Raw genomic sequence first — 21,253 nt, forward strand, 5'->3', positions numbered from 1 at the left:
TGTTCTTTTATTACACCAATATAAATGTGATAAAGGCTGTTATTACAATCAAAATTTGCAGGACTATGTGACCTTATAATGACGGAGCCAAGTCGGACACAATTGTCTGTCTCTCACAATCACTGTTTAAACATAACTTTCAAAAACATGTGCAGGAAAGGAGTATCTCATTTCCTGTAAAATACCTGGAAGTCAGGCAAGGTTAAGCTACTACATAAAACGGCCTGAGCCCCAAAATGTATCGCGTTGTTACAATGTATTGTGGGGAAATATTGTGTGCTTAAAAAAAAATTACAGGGAAACTGTAATTTTCCCTGTAATTTGTCATAAAATTTATGAAGTTATGTGAAATTACTTCCACAATACTTAAATTTAATTAAATTATAATTATTTATTTGTTTCCCCCTTAATCCAGTGTTCCTATCTTAAAGTACTGGTAGGCAAATCTAATTACATTATAATTTCAAATAAAATACATTGAAATTCCTTTTAAAAACAGGGGAATTATGCCCATTTGTTGGACGGCTGTATTATGAAGTTTCCACAAAACCCCAAATTAACAAAAATCAGCACTGCACTGCTACCTTCTAGCCTCCCTTCAGTGCCTGTGTGGAGCTGCTCTTCATATGCTTACACAGTTTGGCTTTGTGAGTTATCTACTCCAGCTTTAAAACCCTGTGCATCTGCAGGCAACAGGATATCCTGCTGAGAAATGTGGCAGGATAACAGCTGCTTCTGATTTCTCTGGGCTTGCTCGATCATGTCCGATGGCAGTGAAGCTTTTAGAGGACTGTCACGGAGCAGAGTGGGGCCATTATACACTCTCTCCACCACTCTGATGGAAAAAGGGTTGAGCCCATCAGAGCGGTGCTGAGAGCCTCTATGCTGACAGACCGTGGCCAGACAAAGGGGAATCTATCTGCGTCCGAGCCCTCCACGGGAAGTCTTTGACATCCCCAGCCAGCTGTGCTGCGGTGGAGAGCTTCTTCCATCGTGTTTATCGACTGAGAGCTGTCCTCTAATTGAAAAGAGCTGGAATGGAGACTGTCACTTTGACTCCCTCTTCATGAATAACTCATCGATAGCTTTATGAATAACTAATCAATGATCCCGAATCAAAGATCAGACGCGCGTCCCTGCAGAACTTAGTTGGAGGAAAACACTCCCGACTTTGCCTCATTAGACTGAAGTGTAAATATCACCTTACCATCTGTCCATACAAGAGGCTGCAATTATCTACACTTAAAAATAGAGACCTACATAAAATGGGTTCCATCCAGCCACAACACCCATTAACCTGAACCATGCATTTTCATTAATACATGAGATTGCATGTTGGACGCCTGTGGCTACGTATCTTGGAGATGCAAGGTGAAAACACCAGCAGCCATTGCTATTGGTTAAAATCTACATTCCTTTAGATAAATAAACTTTACTCACTCGATTGTGTCAGGAGTTCCCAAACAATAGTCGGAGTTTAGGAGTTAAATACTACAGATGGGCTTGGCGTGACCTTTGCTGAACACTGCTTTGATATCATACATTCTGGTGAGTGAGTCTGCAATTGGCGTGAGCCGAGCAGAAAAAGGTCAAAACAGCATTCAGCTATACCTTATATTTAGGAAAGTGGATTGTTTCTTGGAAGTGAAAGGCTACTTCATCCAGCAGAACTACTCCACTACATATACACACACAAAAAAGGTTGAACCCTATAGTTTTTAGAGAGAACATTTCCCTGTTTTCAATATATGTTAACAACTATTTTAAAGGTTACTGGAATAAAAGGAGAATACATGAGAGTCTATTATCTATAGACTAAACTTGAGCTTCCTTTTATGCTTATTGTGTTTGGTTAGTGAAGAGTCTGGGAAGGTCACATTTAAATAAAAGATGTTCTTGCTAAATACTTCGCAGCATGTTGGCCCACATGTAGTTTGCTGGGATCTACCCTGGGTGGAGGGTATTTTGAGCACTGAAGAATGGATAGAGTCTGAGATTGTTCATGTCTTAAGTTGTAGCTTTGTGTAGTAATCATTTGTTTTTCAGTTCAGGTACGTCCGCTCACTGAAACATCCTTTCTTGAGCTACAGGTCTCTTATGACACTGAAATAGCAATGTCTTTAATTTTTATCTTATTCAATTTGATATGTGGAGTTACTTTATTAAGTACATCTTGCTCTCAGGCAGTTCTGATGGCATCTTTTGGCCTTACACTGTTACACAACCACCAGGAGCCGGAGCTGTTGATACAAGGCAGGATGGACATTTAACACGCACATTTAATGAGCTACATAATTTTGTAATTACGTCCATGTTTAAGTAACTTGACTGAAAATTCTATGGTCCCAGTTTCCTTCACATGGAGGAAAAACCAACTACACCTAGCCTGATTTCAGGTAAAACTTTAATCAAACTGTGTTTAATGGCTGAAGCCAGGAAAACCTCGACCAATCTATACTGTCTTTTCAGTTATAAAAATAATACATAAAAACTGCATGCTAACTTTAATAAATGTTTTTTTTTTAAATAAAACTCGTGACAGCCTCAGTAAGGTTGATGGCAATGTCATTACATTTGCAGGAAAGAAAGAAAGAAATGATAGTAGATAAAGATGTACAGGAGTATCAGTATTTTTAGAAATCATCTAAGGTACGTCCAGTATCTGCAGTAAAGTTCAGCAATCCATCAATAAGTGTCAAGAGATTTCACTCAAAACACAAAATGTCAGCCTCATGGTGCTGCTAAAAAAAGGTCAGGGCTACGTTTTAGGGTTATAATCCGGACGCCTCGTCTGGGAATGTGGCAATGCATCCATCCACTTCAACTCTGTGTGTGTGTGTGTGTGTGTGTGTGTGTGTGTGTGTGTGTGTGTGTGTGTGTGTGCAGTCTGAGTTCTGAGGGTGTCTAGCAGTGGGTTATTATGCACTAGGCTAGAGTTAGTGTAGCGCTTAACACAATCACTTGACAAGCTAAAGGTTGTCAACACAAATCCCATTTGGGATTGTGTCAGGAAGAGCATCCAGTGTAAAACTCTGCCAAATCAAACATGCTGTGCTCCCTGCTGTGGTGACCCCTTGAGATGAGAGGGCAGCTGAAAGTAGGATTATTATTATGTACTAGCAGCCATATGGAAACTTTGAAAACCTTTTATTCACTCACTGGATAAGATTTTGCATCGTATTCATATGTGGATAATTCCAGTTTCGTGACCTTTCAGAAACTGTCTGGACATCCATTAAAACTCAGATGTAATTTTAAAACTGTTTGGCTGTCAGAAAGTCCTGAAAAGTAGACTTATAAGAGATGCAAGGCTTTTGTTAGATGATGGCAATAAAGCTAGAGTAAACAGCAACAGAGTGAAAAGAGCAAGAGCTTGATTATGGCCAACAATGGCTTATTATTGCATGCCTAAAGGGTACAGACTGACTGGAACAGCCACAGAATTACAAACAGTTTATGATAATTCAGACTTCCAGTGAAGTACCTGACAAAATGTTATGCTTTTCTGCTCTTTGGATCATAAGAAAAAAAAAAAAGAGTATAAACAGTCGTCACTTGATAGATCTACGTCACGCTTAAATAAATTGTATAAACGCTTGCACAAAGTGACTAAATCGGGGTTTCCGGTAGGTTGACTGCTTTTTTGCCACGGTCACCAGATTCAGGTTGGGATGTCTGTCTGTATGTGTGTAGAGACAGGTGAAAGAGAGACACAACAAGATGAAGTAGACTCACACTGAGGTGAAAAGCAGCATTTATTTTATATTGCTTATGTTAAAAGAGAAAAACAATGGAACTGCTGGTTGACAACAGATATTATTTATGTTCAGGGTAACTAAAGATATTTTTCATATTCGGCATACACACATAAGACATGGGCACCGTTTCTACAACATGACTGACGAAGGATCTGCTGTGATATTGCACTAACGGAAAGAATTTGGATCGGCGCCACCTTTCTCCCCGAAAGGCAACTAAGATGCTCAAGCAGCACTGACACAATAACTGGTTCACATGGCAACATTTTGACCTTTAACTGTCACCTGAGGCGCTCCAAGCAAAAGCAACACATATCCAAATATCACTAGATAAACCAATGAGGGAGAAACAAACCAGTTTCCCCGTTTCATTGTACTACCATAATGTTATAAAACTGTTCTAAATAAAACAAGTCGGTAACAACTGCTTCAGTAACAGCATGGTGAAGATACTGTGCCACCATGTGGCTCAGTTGCAAATATACCCTGGCCTACTCAGACTGTGTGGGAAGGAGGTCTGTACGAGACCCACAGATAGATCAATAAACACATGCTGTGAGCATACGGCAAAAAAAACGAAGAGTTTGATACAAAGGGGAGTCAGAATAGCTTGACACAACTTCCTACTGACAGCTGATGGGAAGCATTTGGATGTGAAAACCATGCTCTCCATAAAGTAACTGACAACAGAAAACCTGGATGTGTTGTTCAGTGGATGAAAACTGCTGTCACTGTTTGATTAAATAATGCGCAGAACAGGACATGAAAATGATCACCATAACAGGATCTCACTAATGATAGTCCGACAAGTCTCACATTACCAGCATGAATGGCTAAATTAACCACGAGTAATCATCGTGGCCTTTTTTCCGGGTTGAAGAGGAAAAGATAAAAAGACATTAAAGCAGCATTAAAAACAGCATTGAAGGGGAATACATCACATTCAGCTTTATTCAATCTTGGCCTCAACTCCAACCCAACATTTTGCTTCCAGTTTTACAAACCACAGATCTACTGAAAAGGACGGAGTTTTGATCCAACAATTAAATAGATTCCTACTTTTATTTACAAGATGATGATTATTGTCATTATTCTTCTTTTATTGCTGCTCCTGGATCACATCACTCATCACTACAGCTGTATTTTCTATTACAGTGACCCTCGTTCCACATGAAAAGTGCTTTGCAATTTGCATTCAGACATGTCAGAGTCCCTTGTAAATAACAACACACAAACAAAGATTGCTTTTAGAGAAGAGTGAAGGTTGTGTTTGGGGTTCAGGAGCTCCAGTTGCTGGCGCTTTCTCAAAAGCTCTACAAAGTTTTGGTTTTTAAAACAACGCGATAACTGTGCCACTTGCCCTCAGCTACTCTTTGGACTGGCAGATCCAAAAGAAGCAAAAGTCTGTTTACTGAGGTAATATTGCCACCTGTAGGACTGCTCTAACAGTGCCACGAGAGATCTTTGTTGTCTTAGACTCGCGTTTCGTTTAGTCGTCTCTCCTCAGTGAGCAGGCTAAGGTTACCTAATTCACAAGAAAAGAGGTCAGGTAAGAGGAGTGGAGAAAGGACTGAAAAACAGAAGAGTGTGATGTTGGCGAGAAATAGTGAGGCCATGAGTGTGCTTTTAAAGAGGACCTATTATTTGTTATAATGCCACAGTACTGGATGAAAACATCAAACATGGCCATAATTTCAAGTAATGAGGTCAGTGTGTGTAGAAGCAATCCCCACGACCAAATGCTCAGGCATTTTCTTCACAAGAATAAAAAGGTCTCTTTTAGGCTTGAGTCTAAAAATTGTGCAATAACTGTTGTAAATGAATGAAAAAATATCCTAGCTACTCCTACTTTTTGGAAATGAAAACATTAAAATGGCTTTAAAATAGTTTTGCAACACTGTTGCTCAACACTCTCAGTTAAACCTGAAATTCTACAATTCTAATCACATCACCAGTGCTTTCAAACCCACTGTGGTGGTGCGCAGCGGCCAAATTACAAAATTATATCCCTAATTCCATCACCAAATGCCTGTGAACCTTACAGTTACACCATGGTTTGTTGCCATTTACAGAAGAGCTGATTTTACATCTAAAAACATGCAGTAGACATTTACATCTTAACGAATTTCAAATGAAATATTCTTCAAAATGCTCCTTGGGAGCAACAACTGTACATGAGTAATACATAACTACAGGATCAAATGAGGTATATGCATTCTCGTCTTACTTTCCAAGGTAAGAATGCAACCAACCACCTAAAAAAACAAAAACAAAACCCACAAAACAACAACCACAACAAAAAAAGTTAATTCGCCATTGGAAAATAAAATGTGAAATATGAGTATCAACCAAAACAAAGTGACAGTTACTTCCATTATAATCTGACAGGGATCAATAAAAACGACACAGGTTGCAAAATGGAAGTGGAATTGATTTCCAATAGTAAAACTTCAATCTTCTGTTTTAAAGAGTAATGCAGTAGAGCGTGCACAACTGTCTGATTCTGCCTCTTTTTCTGGACACTGCTACTCCTGAAGCTAAAATTCCTTGTGTTTGCTGGACACTTTGCTATCATATAAGAACTTTTGCAGAACATACGCTGTGTGTGACTCAACAGCATCAAAGTGAAGCTGAAATATTCCTTCCAGAGTGTTGGCATAATATGACTGTACAGTGATTTAGATGGTTGCTTTTTTTTTTTACTCCCCCAAAAATCAAAGATTGGTGTAAAAGCTTATTTGGAACTCGAAGGATTACCTTCATCTGAAAACACACAGTGAAGTTCCCAAACATCATCATCATATGGAAGTCAGTGGTAGGGTTATGTATGAATCCTTTACAGCAGGTAGGATCATTTGGTGATTTTAAAATGGTCTTTGCTTTGTATTCTTCTGAAACAAGCTGTCACAGTGCCCTTGCGTGCTTTTCAAAGGAGACTGACCTCATAACTCTAAATATGTTGTAACTGTACACATGACGTGTGTCCTTTAAGATAAGCATGCTCAGAATAACTCCCTGTCTGGGAAACTAGGTTTAAGAAAAGCATGTCTGTCTGCTGCCTTTTTCAACTACACCTCTAACACTCTCAGAGTCTCAGCTTGGCAAGTTGGAACGCACTGTGGACAGAGCTTGGAAGAATTATCTTTTCCTCAGTGGTCCACAGATGGTGTTTAATCCAGAGCAACCTCTGATACGATGGGTAGCATGAAGGTTGTGACTTTCTTTGATTCCTTCATCTTGTCCAGGCCGAAGAGGAGGTCCAGCTGAGTGACTGGTCGCAACCGCTCCTCATCCACAGGTCTGGAGCCAAGGACACAAGAGATCAGAGGTCAGGCACAGAGGCCTAATAGCAGGTTTATACTTCTATACTGCACACAGCGTACGACATGTACTAGAGTCGCAGGAGAAATTTTATGGATTTCCACATGAATATGACCTAAAGCATCAGATTTCCACACTAAATCCTAAAAGTAGAAAATTGATCTCTCACATTGGCACCATCAGGGGAAAACCCAGCAACAATGGTGTGCATGGCAGGGCTGCAAAGAGAACACTGCTGCCCGTCAGCAGTTTGCTAAAGATCACACAGACATGCCAGAAGGCTTTTGGAACAATGTTTTGTTGACAGATGAGCCCAAAATAGCATCTTTTGGGGCTCAAATAAAAACCCCCCATCTCTTCTGTCAGAAGAGAGGAAAACACTGCATTCCAACATAATAACCTAATTCCATCTGTGAAGCATAATCATCCTGTCATGGTTTGTGTCTGTTTTGCAGCATCTGGGCAATGATGAAGCAACACATTTTGAATTTCAATGTCAGATTGTAATGGAAAATGTCAGGACATCTGTCCGAGGTCTGAAGAAAAAGTGGGCCGCGCAGTACGTCACCAACTCTTAGCACGAATGTACTTCAACCACAGACTGGTGAAAGAAGTATAAAGTTTATGTTTTGGGACGGCCCGAATCCAACTGCATTCAACTTAAAAGACGTGGAAGGCGTCTGAGCAGCTGTGAGAAAACCACAACCCCGAGATGAAGCTATTTGGGGTGTTTGAATCGGTTCAATTTCCTCCAAGTGGAAGTGCAGGACTGACTGACAGTTACCAGAAATGGTTTGCTGCAGCTATTTTGAAGAAGGGCGTCATATCAAATACTGAAAGCACGCATACTTTCACCCCTCACAGATCTGTAACAGTGGATCATTTTCCTTAATAAATTCAAAAATAATTTGAAATGTGTTGTGTTTTTCTAATTTTGTGACTTTTGTTCAAATCTCATGTTTTAGGTCATGGAAAATTCCAAAGGTTTCACAAACGAAATGTAGACACTTACATATGCTCTCTTTGCTATAAAATAAAAAATAACTATAAAATGTTTTGTTTTTTTTGTTTTTTTTTTACAATACATACAGCTCAGTTTGAGCTGAAGTGGGCCCCTTTCTGTCAGTGTAAAGAAGTTTAACTGCACCTTTATTCCCAGAGATATCTTTATAAAGGGAAAAAAGGAAAAACCTAAACCCCAGTTTAACAGTATAGCTCTGTTTTTCTATATAATACAGAAATACTGCTGTTGAAGGTTAATGAAAGAGCACAACTCTTTGGGCTTAAACTGTATGAAATACATGTGTAAAATCACACTAAAATTTCTGATAGCTCATTCCTTTAATTATGAAGCAGAAAATGTTTGTTAATTTACAGAAAATCTCCTTTTATTATTATTATTATTATTATTTATTTATATATTTTTACTGTGGATCCAGTGTAAGCCCCCCACTCCCATCTGAATTCAATTAAAATTCAATTTAAAGTCCAAAATGTATGCTCTCCTTTACATTTCCCAAAGCCTTCCAGTGGGTTGGATTAGAGTTTGCTGGGCCAATTCTGCACCCCAAGGCCTGATGTTTCACTCTCTTGTTTCACAAAATCTGTCACTGATTGTAAAACATTTATCTTACAGGATGCAAACTGACTGAATGAGATAAGATGTAAACTTCTGGTGCAAACACACTGCATACTCCACGTACTAAGAATTAATGTGCACACTGAAACCGGAAGACCCCTACCATCCTGTGTGAAATATGTGATTTCACTATCGCAATGATTACTGAGAACTACAGTGATGCAGTTCAGAGCCTTCACCATTTGCTCTAACCTTCAGATTCTTCTCCTTGGTTTTATAATTGGAAAGAGCCTATCCATGAATGCTTTTGCTCAGAGTTCTCAACACTTAAAAGTTAAAAATACTCTTTCAGCAACAATGGCTTGCACCAACAGTGGTTTCAGTAGTCGCTTAGCAACAGCTGAACAAAGGCTTATCCAGATCAGATATTTTCACAAATCTTTTCTATAAGTCTTTTATATATGCTCAGATAATAAAAATCAGTCATCCATTTCTAACAGTGCCTAGTTTAATAACAGTACTGTGCGATGCTGACAGTTGTGTATGTAAGGAATCGGGATTAATCATTTTAATTAAGATCATCCTTCCTTTTATGTCGTATTATAATCACTACTATTGAGCGGTCTTGAAGTGTGAATATTTGTGAAGAAAACTGGATGTAATGGTATAGTTGTGGGAATATGAAGCTGAATGTGAGGCTGTGTACCAGTACAAACATCACTTAATGTAATATGTGCTTTAAAAAAAACCAAACAGCCTGGTCTAGTCACAAACTGTCACTGAAGCTCAGTGAACACAAGTGCTATGAAATCTTGTGGGTGTCTGAATATGAGTCATACCTTTCCTCCTCCTGGCAGTCCTGCAGCTGCTGAGCGATCTGCCTCATCTGCTCCTTGCGGACATAGTCCCGTACTCGGTACATGGCAGCGTCGCGGCAGAGCTCCCGGAGGTCACTCCCAGAGTAGCCTTCTGTCTTCTCAGCAATCTCCTTCAGATTGATTGCGTTGCTCAGCTGAGCAGAAAAGACGTCAAGCAATGTGAGATGATTATACAGAATTGAGCTGTCACTAATCTTTGAACTGTGCTTGTTGCTGCCAATCAAATGCCAACTAATCATGGGTGATCTGATTCATTTTAACGTGAAGTGACAGTGGAAATACAGGTGTGAAATGAGTCTATGATAATGGAACAAGATAACAGCAGAGCTGAACAATTTCTTCCGCTGTTGATAAAGATAAAAAGAAACCATCTTACGTTTTCTCCTGCCAAGATGAGTCTCAGGATGTCTTCTCTCTGCCTTGTGTTCTGCAAAGGAGAGGACAGTCGTTCATATTAGGAAAGTAAATTGCTGTCTAGCAGGGGGGTCAGCAACCTTTAAGACCCAAAGAGCCATTTGGACCTGGTTTCCATGCAAAAGAAAACACTGGGAGCCGCAAATACTTTTTGACATCTAAAATTACGATAACACTGTATATTTTTTTACCTTTATGCTTTGTGTGAACAACTAAGGTGTGTTGCTTATGAAATCCACCAAGTGCTACAGAGAAAGTTACATTTTATTTATGTAATTAACACATTTTGAACTCTTAAAGAAATATAACAAAAGGAAAGACACCAACATGAACTAAAATGATCCATGTAGCAAACAAAAACTGTTATGAGCCGCTACCCTTATATCGTCTTTGGGCTTTTGGAGCCTTGACCTGACTTTTGAAAAATAATTGGAAAAAAAGCACTATGCTGCTAACAAAAAATGAAAAATAGATATTTGCAAAATTCTGCCTAAATATGTATTTTACCTGGTTAAGGTGTGTGGCGGGGCGTGGTCTGCAGCGCCGCTGCAGGGGAGGCGAACGCACCTGAGCGGCACCCGCAATCACGCCTCGCCGCCTTAATGTCTGTGCCATCTATGCTGTTGTTGGTGTGTGTCGGGCTGTGAGCTAAAAAGCTACAGCCGGCTGTATTCGTACAGCAACCGTGTGTGAAAAGTGGTCAATAAAGAGATGCTGAAAAGCATGTTCATGGAAACATCGTCGGGTCTGCCGTGGTATGTTTACAGTGGGACTTCTGCTCCTGAACCTCTGCGCACAGCGTCGGCAAATCGGGGGTGTACGAAGTCACTTTCATCTTTACGCAGGACTGTAAGCTGTCATCTGTGAGGCGTGAGCGGTGTTTGTTTTTAACATAGTTCACGGTGGAGAATAGCTGCTGACATAACGTGGATCCGAAGATCCATAATTGGCCTACCTGGGGTTGAAAGTCTCAATAAATGCACGCCGTTTCGGCGGGTACACCGGCTTCCGCGAGTGTGACGCTTATTTTGAGCGATGAAAAAATAATAAAATATAATTTTATTTTTATATTTCAAAATCACAATAATCTTCCAATTTAGAAGTACAAGTTAAAAAAAACATAAAGAACTAACATAAATAAAATACACTTCAGCTAAATACTTCGAATTTATTTTCCCAAACCACGCGGATCGGCACTATAAGGACTAAAGAGCCACATGCGGCTCCGGAGCCGCAGGTTGCCGACCCCTGGTCTAGCCTATCATCATACATCTCCTGCATAAATTGAGGAATGTTTGCATGTGCTTCCTCTGCTGTTCTCCAACTTTGACAAGTGTTCATCTGATCCATTTCAAACCTGGCAGAGGTACAGCTGGAAAGCCGAGTAAGTGCAGTGTTGAGTTTGAGGTCTCCAGTGAATCCCTAGTGGATATTACATGCGCTGGTTTTTTAGGTACAGTACCCCTCAGGCTCCTAGTAGATTCTCCTGTGGTGTTCACAAGATTATCAGAAAGCTTGGCCTCTGGCCTTGATCTTGAGGTCAGTGAAATTCAAACTTGTCTGAGATTTGTAGTAGATGGACCTAAAGTTTGAATTTCAAAATCCTACATTGCCTTATTCAGAAATTATTGCACTCACAAACTTGGGTGTCCACCCTGCCTACTTGCCTGTTGGGGTGACAATTATCCCCTATCAGCCTTTTATGGTTGAGGGGTAATAACTGTAGACAGAATAAAGCCTCCTTGTGTATTTGCACACATCTTACTGGCAAGCCGATATGAAAAGTTGTGGGCATCCTGCGGAGAATGGCTGGATCCACGTCCTGCGGCCTGTTTGTGGCTCCCATCACCATAACCTAAATTTTGAGAATCACAGTTTTAATACATTATTTCACAGGAACTACCTGCTGCATTGCAATTTTTTCTGGTAATTGCATTACAGTATAAGAAAGCATTCTGGTTGTGTTACCTGGGTGGTTGATGAGGTGTCCAGGCCATCCCATAGGCTCATGAACTGGGCTTTCATCATGGCTGTGGCCTCGTGGTCCATGCTGGAGCGATTCCTTAGAAATGATTCTAACATGCAGCACATAGAAAACATTTACACAAGATTAATCTTGCTAATTTGGCCAGCTCTGCAGCAGTGACTATGACACAGTATGTGGGGCCAATGAGTGCCTAGGACTCGGCTAACGTATAATTTAAAGACAAGATTAACAAAAAGGCAAGATACATTTTAGATTCTGTTTAAATTACAGCTATTGTGGGTACTGCAATATCGATCACAGGGTCAAATCCACTTAGAAACCATGGAAAGAATGTAATGCATATTAAACAATATCTGTCATATCTGAATGAATGAAAATGAAGCTAGCTCACATCCACTAGTGCAATAAACTAACATTCTACACTTTTGACATGCGTCCTGCAAATGAAGCTTACCAATCTCATCGATGAAGATAATACAAGGCTGAATTTTGACAGCTAACGAGAAGACTGCCGCAGTCAGCTTTTGTGACTCGCCGTACCACATGTCAGTCAGCGTGGAGGCCTGAAGGTTGATAAACCTGCATCCCGACGCTCTGGCAGTTGCCTTGGCAATCATAGTCTTACCGCAGCCCGGCGGACCGAATAATAAAACACCTGTGAGGACGAAAAGTAAAGAATTAAAATACAGTGATTCTCATCACATCTTGTAATGTCTGAACAAAAACAAAACAGATTTTTACTCTCACTTCTGCAGTTTATAGACTTTGTAATTTTAACTTGACTCGTTTTAACCTTCACTGGCAACTGCACTGACATTTGCAACACGTGTATCAAATCTGGCTCGATCTCTTCCCAGAAGCATTTTTTTCCTTTTGGTTTGTTTTAAATGATGTGATACAAACAAAGCCTGAAGTCTAGAGACTGAACTTGATTCCCAAAGCAGCTAATTTTGGAGGTTGACTCATCCTGAAGCTATGTGTAAAGACTATCCACAGAAAGCAAAACATTCCTCTTAGTGATCCTTCACTGTCACGCTGCCAAGTGGATAAATCCTGCTTTTTTTGGCAGATTAAAATCGCAGTGCTATTCACTGGGTAGATATTTTGACAGTGATTAGGCAGAGGATGGCAAAAATACAAACTTAGAAAATTATAACCACAGTTTTAGAAGGTAATTTCATGTTAGCTAGTTTTTGATGCAAATCCACATTAATGTTCATGATGGGGAAAAAGGACATTTAAAATCTAACAGTAACTTTGTTCTCATTCTTACTTAAGGATCACCTTAAGGGTAATTTGAAGGTTTTTAAACTTGAAAAAACCAAATCCCATTCACATGGCTCAGTCACACCACAGCAGAAATGGGATGGCAACCTCCTTGCAACTAAGAAAGCTTGGTGTTTGCTTAATGACTACAGTGAATTTTTTAGCATTTGGGGACCAATTGCAAGTACTTACAGTGACTGCTTTTGATTGCAAGGGTTTGCTCAGGTCGCTTGGTGGCCGATTTCCAAATAATCGCAGTCTGACTGCAATCACTCTCCGAAAGATTGGCAGAAATGTGCAAATAACTGTGTTCTCATATAGGCTATAAAACTAGATAGACTGCCAATACTTTGAAACCAGTCTGCGCCAGTCTTCACTGATGAACTCAACTTGTCTGAGATGTGTCTCTCTGCATTAGGGGGTTTTGACTCAACTGCTTGCCAAATTGTCATTTTCTTCAACTCACACAGCAAAACTGAAAACTCACAGTGATAATCCATTATACTTTGGAAAATATCAAAACTCCACAGAGAATTTAATTTGATTTTACCTGAAAACAAAAATATAGCTCTATGGTCTCTTTTATTAGTCACTGTCAGTCCTCTCGCTACAGCAAAACTGAATGTCAGGAGGTGGAGCTCGGCTCTGTTAGTTAGCATTAACCAATGACTTACATAATGAACTAGCTTTCCACTCCCAAAAACTGATTTAAAAAAATTTATCTAATTTTAACTGTTTTAACCTTGTTATATTTTATCTCTGTATGTCAAATTTGAACCTTCTATGTTCCTTAAAGGGAACATGAAGATTAAATGTCTCTGCAGCTGGATCACAGACACTACTACAGTAGCACTGTATGACACAGTTAAAAATAAGCCTTATTTATCTTATACAGAATCTTGGTGCAGCCCCTCAGTTCATCCTTTGTCAGCACTTATAGCAGTATTTAGAGAAGTCTGAAGGAATGCTTGCATGTACACTGTCCTTATCGTCAACATGACAGGAAATAATACAAAGCATAAGAGTTCCTGTTTAAAGAGTCAGCGTAAAATCTGATCAGAACAGTTCCAGATTAGATTAGATTTTACGCTGCGGTACCTTTGGGAGGCTGAAATAGTTTGGAATTCGCCATAAGGTGTCTCTTCTGAAAGGGCAGGATGACTGTATCTTGAAGCTCATTGATAACTTCATCCAGACCTGCAATATCTCTCCAGGATACCTGCAGGAAGGTAAAGTTATTCATAAATCTCTGAGCAACATAAAAAAAAGACTGACGATTACAACCGTTACCTTCATAGTTTGTGGATCAACTAGATGAGATGCAATGTTCATCTCATATTCTGTAAGTCTGACCCCCTCAACACCAATCCTCTTCATCAGCTGCTCTGCCTGAAGGGTCAAGAAACACTTCTTAGCTGAAGACACAAAACGATAACAGACATTGTGCACAATACTGAGCCAATCTTCCTTTTTATCTCAAAGCATCTTTACATCATGCTTTGAATGTACAAGAACAGATAGTGCTCGCTGCATTATAAGCCAGGAAAAACGTCTGACCTTGGCAGCATTTCTGTAACACTGTTCAATAACAGCATCAACCTTGAGCTTACGGTATTTTACAGATTGCGTGTTTATAATGTGTGCTGATGCATGACATACCCTCTTCTTGGCTTGGTTTTTCTGTTTGGAGGTAGGATCCATTGCATCTAAGACCCATTTGATGCTGTAGTACGTGGCGGCACCAAAGACGGTCAACCTGAACAACATGCCAACCACTTCATTCCTAGATAACGGCCGCATCAGGGCCTCCCTGGGCAGATCTTTCAGCAGCATCTCTGATGGCTGATGTCAATCCATTGGCTGGATAACGAGGTGGAAATATACAAACGAAGTTATTACAACCACATAAGGTCAATTACAGCTCTCACCTTTTATAAGGCTAAACGTGCTCTCACTTGTATTAGGTTTATGATGCCTAAGCTAGGACTGCGGGTCATGTTTATGCAAACGCAATGTCGCTATTTCAGTAAATAAACTACATTCGTGATTTACATTTTTTATTGGAATAAATGAACTCAATTCGCAGGTTAGCTTCTCCGGGGAAGCTAAAGCTAACATGCTAGAGCTTCAACTTGAAAGCAGCAAACTGTGTTTGTAACATCGTGAAATTTTGACCTCACGCGAAATAAAACGTCTCACCCTTGCTACGTGTGCTGCTACGCTTAAACGTAACCTCTACTATAATATAAAAGACAAAATAGTGACACTTACAAAACGGGAACGTAACGAAAATGCATTCACGGTGCAACAACCTTTGACGTCCGGGTAGGAACAAACACTTTAGTTCCAGAAAGCACAATGAGGAGTTCACAGAGTTAGCCACTGGATGGCAGAACGTCCACACAGTTATTTCACGCGTCAGTACCATGGACAGCATTTACAGTGCTGCAGAAATAGTAGTCCTTATTACTCCCCACGGGAAAGGTAAGAGCCTTGAAATAACATTTATAGTTTTGACAAGTCAGTTGTGGACATGTTGATTGAACTGAGTAAAAGCTTACCTTTATAAAAGGAATAGCTTTACATATATTTTGTACAAAAATGTCAGCAGCATCATGGAATACTGTAGCTAACATAATTTATAATAACCAATCACATAATCTCTATTTTTCACGATTTTAAAATGCTTTTCTTTGTTTTTTTATGTTTTAAAGTCAAAGACTCTACAGTATTTTTTGCTCTTGGGTGAAATGCTTTTCTGTGGGTGTCTGGGATCTGTCAGAAAACACTGTGATTGGACACCCAAACATGTCCTGGGGTATGCTTCATGCAAATGTACCCTAGTAAAAGATAGGACAAATCTCAAGCCGTAATCTGTGTTTGGTCTCCACTCATCTTCAGCACGGTCTGATAATGGATAATTCAGTCTTCTAAACAGCAGTCTCAAAGATAAGGCTGTAACAAATGGCCTTCTCCTACAAGCAATTTATCACACATGCGCCTAAGGGATTGTTAATTGTCATGGAGTCCAAGCTAAATTTGATGATGCTTTTGGAGCTTTTGTACAAACGAATCCCTGTTTTTCATCACCGTATTACTACTAAGAAAAATATAAAGTATAAAAGTGTAAAAAACTGTTTTAATTATGTAAGAACTGCTTAATTTACAACATTTTACATCAAATGATTTATTGAACACCCAGATTTCTGCAAGACACACAGCTCCTGCTTTAACCTGAGATCCAAATAAACAACAGCCTGGCACAGCTTACCACACCATTTGGGCATGATTAGTTACATTTTGTATAATGCTCCAGAAAATGAGAATTTGTCTTTTAAAGTTACTTTTTTTAAATTCCCCATTTGAGTTAAGTAAAATCTTACAAAGCCTCTACCCTGTATAGACCAATTAGTTGCCCAAATTGGATGCAGAATTAAATTCTGCACGGTTACAGCTTTAACCATCCAGTGAAGTTAAGTCCACTTTTGTTGTGGAAAATGGCGCACAGGCTGCTATTCTGCACACCTTTGGCTGTGAAAATGCTTCATGAAAAGCTTCAATCCCCCTGTACTGCAGCAGCAAGTCCCAGGAGATAGCAGCCTGACTCGGCCATTTTGATGGGTCTGGGCATAAAAGCGCAGGCTTGTGTATCTGCAAAGTGCAGCCGGGGCTCTACATTCCCACAACGCCTTGCACCTTGCCCAAACAACCACTCTCAAGCGGGTGGGAGTACAACAAAAGAAGAAAAAAAAAAAAACGAAAGAAAGAAAAAACATATTCAGCTCCCTGTCAAACCTCCACGATGCGGAGGCTGAAGTAAAACTTAAAGCTAGCTGCTTGGAGCTTTCACATGCCAAAATTGCGTCCTTTGGAGAAAACAGTCTGGCAACTGATTGTTTTGCTGTTAGAGATATAAATCCTTGTCGAGTAATAATAGTTCTGTCCTTATGCTCCACCGCACTACTTTTTTTTCCCTCAGTTTATATTAGTTGATTTTTTTTTTTATGTGTGTGACAAAAGGATAATGGGATTAGTCTAGTTTTTTTTAAGTGCACAAGGTAAAGTGTTAAACACTTAAGTAAATGCTGGTCACACACAGTATTTAATTACCCTTCCGGTCTCAGAGGAAGAGAAATTACCTGGAGCTGCACAGGATAAGGAATCATTGGGGAGTGGATTATTTGCTTGCCAGCGAAAGGTTTTACACCAACATCTATCTATCTATCTATCTATCTATCTATCTATCTATCTATCTATCTATCTATCTATCTATGATTTTTGTTATGATTTTAGTTTTTAAAAAAAGACATTCTGGCATTTGTGGTCATAAAGAAACAAGATCAGCAGCCTGCTTCCTATGTGTAACCTTCATTTATTCTCTTTAATTGCAGTGCTTCTCTGGCTTCTGCTTGGCACCTACCCATTGATAACTGTTCAGGGACGTAGTATAAATGATTCATGTCTGTCATATGACAAATAAGCCGAGCATAGTCATTTGGCATGGATGAAAAGCAGAGGGATGAACAGACAAGAGACACATGAAAGAATGGATGTCTGGGTGAGACTCGGTTCGATACTGCTCAACAAAAGGATTTCACATGAGGCTGAGGCTTCCTCAGGCATCCCGCACTCTTTGTTCATTTTGCCAAGTTAACTCACACAAGTCGACAACCTGCCGACATTGCCAGAGAAGGATGATAACAGCTGTAGTTCCAGACAGACAACCCTATACTGTTTCCTCAAATCTGCAGGCCTCAGTGTAGTTACTCCAGCACTGGCGACACATAGAAAATACCCCCCAAAAAGCCAAGAGATAATTTGTTTTTACCTTCTCTTCCATCACCTGAGACAGGTGAGAAGACGTTCCCAATGGCACATCAATCCATGCATTTAGATTAGGCATTTAGATTCTGTCAGACATTCTGATGTGAAAATAACATTGTTTAATGGATCAATGCAGCCAGAAATTCAGGGTAAATATTCCATACATAATCTGCCAGTCAAAAGTTTGGACACACCTTCTCATTTAATGGTTTTTCTTTATTTTTAATACTTTCTACATTGTAGAGACATACTGAAGACATTATGAAGCAAGATATATGGAATTATGGAATAAGCAATGAAAAAATTGATAAATAACTCTAAATATGTTTTATATTTTAGATTCCTCAAAGCAGCCACCCTTTGCTTTGTTGACAGCGCTGCAAACCCTTGGCCTTCTCTCAATGAGCTTCATGATGTAGTCACTTGAAATGGTTTTCACTTCACAGTTGTGCCTTGTCCAGGTTCATTTGTGGAATTTCTTGCCTTCTTAATGGGATTGGGACCCTCAGTTGTGTTGTGCAGAAGTCAGGTTGGTACACAGCTGACAGCCCTATTTGACAACTGTTAGAATTCCTATTATGGCAAGAACCAATCAGCTAAGTAAAGAGAAACGAGAGTCCATCATTATTTTAAGAACTGAAGGTCAGCAAGTCCAGAAAACTGCTAAAACTTTCAATGTGTTCCCAAGTGCAGTTGCCAAAACCATCAAGCGCTACAATGAAAGTGGCTCACATGAGAACCGCCCCAGGAAAAGAAGACTAAGAGTCACCTCTGCTGCTGAGGATAAATTCATCCGAGTCACCAGCCTCAGAAATCGCAAGTTAACAGCGCCTCAGATTAGAGGCCAGATAAATGCCACACAGAGTTCCAGTAACAGACACATCTCTACTGTTTAGAGGAGACTGCATTAATCAGGCCTTTATGGTCAAATAGCTGCTAAGAAACCACAACTAAGGAAAAGCAACAAGCAGAAGAGATTTGTTTGGGCCAAGAAACACAAGGAATGGACATTAGACTAGTGGAAATCCAATTTTGAGATCTTTGGTTCCACCCACCGTGTCTTTGTGCAACGTGGAAAAGGTGAACAGATGGTCTCTACATGTATGGTTCCCACTGTGAAGCATGGAGGAGGAGGTGTGATGGTGTGGGGGTGCTTTGCTGTTGACACTGTTGGGGATTTGAACCAGCATGGCTGCCACAGCATCCAGCAGTGACATGCTATCCCATTCAGTTTGCTCTATCTATCTATCTATCTATCTATCTATCTATCTATCTATCTATCTATCTATCTATCTATCTATCTATCTATCTATCTATCTATCTATCTATCTATCTATCTATCTATCTATCTATCTATCTCTTCAGTTATATACCAAAATAACAGTAGTGACAAGATTAAAAAGACAAATAATAATAGTGTAACCGAATAAAACATTTAGGTATATTAACTGACATGTGAAAGCTTGACACAGTGTCTTATAAAAGGGAAGTTTTCTAGAGATAGCTAGCAGAACGACTGTAAGTTACTGTCATGGAGTGAAAGTTTGAAAATGGTAACATAAGCTGATTTCTGTCACCCGGAGACACGGATAGCAGATACAGCGCTATCACATGAGATGGATTTTCAACACTTTTTTTCTTTCCGTAAACGCAGACTTATAATGTGTTATCACCTGTCATCGGTGACAGGCTGTTGGGCCTGATTATCTCTTTCTAAAATGACATGCAGCGACAGTGTTTGTGGAGACCTCCGGGAGAATGTCACGGCTGCACGGGAATTACAAAGGGCAACATGCAACACTTTATACAAAACACACTGAACTTGTTTGCGTATTATTTTATGTCAATTTGAATTAACGCCTGTGTCAAATGTTTGCACATATATGTGCTAAACAGGGCTCTGTACACTGTGCAAACTGTAGTTTGGTGGGATAAGTCTTTATTGTTGAGGTGCTGAATACTTTTCTTTGCTTCAGTGTACTGCTGTCATACTGACTTGACACACTGAGACAGATCTAATTTAACGATGAAATAAAACCTGACAGTCATAAACTTAACTTCACTTTTATTTATTATATATTCCTCTTCTTCCTTTGCCTCTGACATTTGTGATATTTTCTCCTGAACATCCTGAGAAGGAATAAAGGCTACAATTCAGGAAGAGAAGTTCAGACTGATTTATCATAGTGAACTGGAATCCAATTTAAAGGGGGTGGGGGGTTGATTAGCAAATGTTCCCAGAAAACCTCACCACTTCAACAGGGTGACATCCTCACAGGAGAAGCTGGACCTGGTGGGTCCATAATCTCCACGTGACATAAAGCGGTGTGAATGCAGGAGATGAAATTGAAATGAGCACCTCAAATTCCTCAGGAAAACTCTAATAAGAAACGCCCCAGGGAAGTTAGATAGTGGGGGCTGGTGTCTGTGTACGTGTGCAAACGGTGGCTTCGAAAAAGCACAGAAGTGGCAAAGCTACTCTGACAAGGAGGACGTTTAAGTTCAGAGCATGTGAGACTTGTCCCGTCGAGTGAAAACAATTGGCCAGCCCCAGCTCCAATTCATCAAAGTGACAGCACTTGGCCACGTGGAAATGAATGAATAAATAAAGGAGAATGCATTCAGTGTGCAGATATAGAGTAGCCTGCTGGGTAGACACTGTCAGAGAGGACTGTCAGTATATATACCATTCAGCCCTCGTTGGCAAAATGACATCCTCCAAGAATGAAACACTTGCATGAGGTTTCCTGCTCCCTGCTACACATGACATACAAATGATTTGTGACAGTGGAAATAAAATTTAATCTCTACAATTCCCGTTTTGCTGTTCATCCGCTGATACCGTAACCCCTGCAGCATGGCTGCTGCTTGTTGTCATGTGGAGTAGTTGACCTCGGAAACTCAAGCATCAACATCCTCTCCTTGACTTTGACTATTAAAAAAAAGGGGTTACCTCACCCTATCTCTCCTGCTCTTGAGCTATGACCTGCCGCATATTCATTATTGATTATCACTTTCTGTTACTGCAGAGTTTCCACGGTTACCTATAGGCTTCTGTGATGGAATATGAAGCTCCCTTTGTGTGCAGGTCAAAAGAAATAGGAGTGTCTTTGAAGGGGGAGTGGAGTAGAAACACAGGGTTCTCCTCACAGGATTCCTTGTCTCTTCCATCTTCAGGGTAAAAAAAAAGTTCTGGAAATAAGTGAAAAACCAATCATATAGTTTT

The 21,253-nt window shown here is 39.9% G+C and overlaps 1 protein-coding gene across 1 annotated transcript; it reads right to left on the bottom strand.

The window, feature by feature from the left end:
- Positions 1-4,688: 4,688 nt before the first annotated feature.
- Positions 4,689-15,529, bottom strand: atad1a (ATPase family AAA domain containing 1a). The gene is made up of 10 exons (XM_063490088.1): positions 15,475-15,529; positions 14,863-15,063; positions 14,494-14,592; positions 14,302-14,422; positions 12,392-12,592; positions 11,919-12,025; positions 11,716-11,805; positions 9,913-9,963; positions 9,498-9,670; positions 4,689-7,058 (listed from the first exon to the last, which is right to left on the bottom strand). The coding sequence occupies exons 2-10, from the start codon at positions 15,034-15,036 to the stop codon at positions 6,929-6,931; spliced, it is 1,146 nt and encodes a 381-aa protein (XP_063346158.1). The 5' UTR covers positions 15,037-15,063; positions 15,475-15,529; the 3' UTR covers positions 4,689-6,928.
- Between the last annotated feature and the right edge of the window lie 5,724 nt (positions 15,530-21,253).

The sequence above is a fragment of the Pelmatolapia mariae genome, linkage group LG12 (genome assembly GCF_036321145.2).
Source record: "Pelmatolapia mariae isolate MD_Pm_ZW linkage group LG12, Pm_UMD_F_2, whole genome shotgun sequence".
In the NCBI taxonomy this organism is placed as follows: domain Eukaryota; kingdom Metazoa; phylum Chordata; class Actinopteri; order Cichliformes; family Cichlidae; genus Pelmatolapia; species Pelmatolapia mariae.

Excerpts from the sequence above, each read along its gene's own strand:
- atad1a (XM_063490088.1), bottom strand. The coding sequence starts at position 15,036 with ATGCTGCTGAAAGATCTGCCCAGGGAGGCCCTGATGCGGCCGTTATCT. Across the intron at positions 11,806-11,918 it reads ACACCTCATCAACCACCCAG|GTTATGGTGATGGGAGCCAC; the intron begins GTAACACAACCA and ends CTCAAAATTTAG. Across the intron at positions 7,059-9,497 it reads GACTGCCAGGAGGAGGAAAG|ACCTGTGGATGAGGAGCGGT; the intron begins GTATGACTCATA and ends CCTTGGCTCCAG.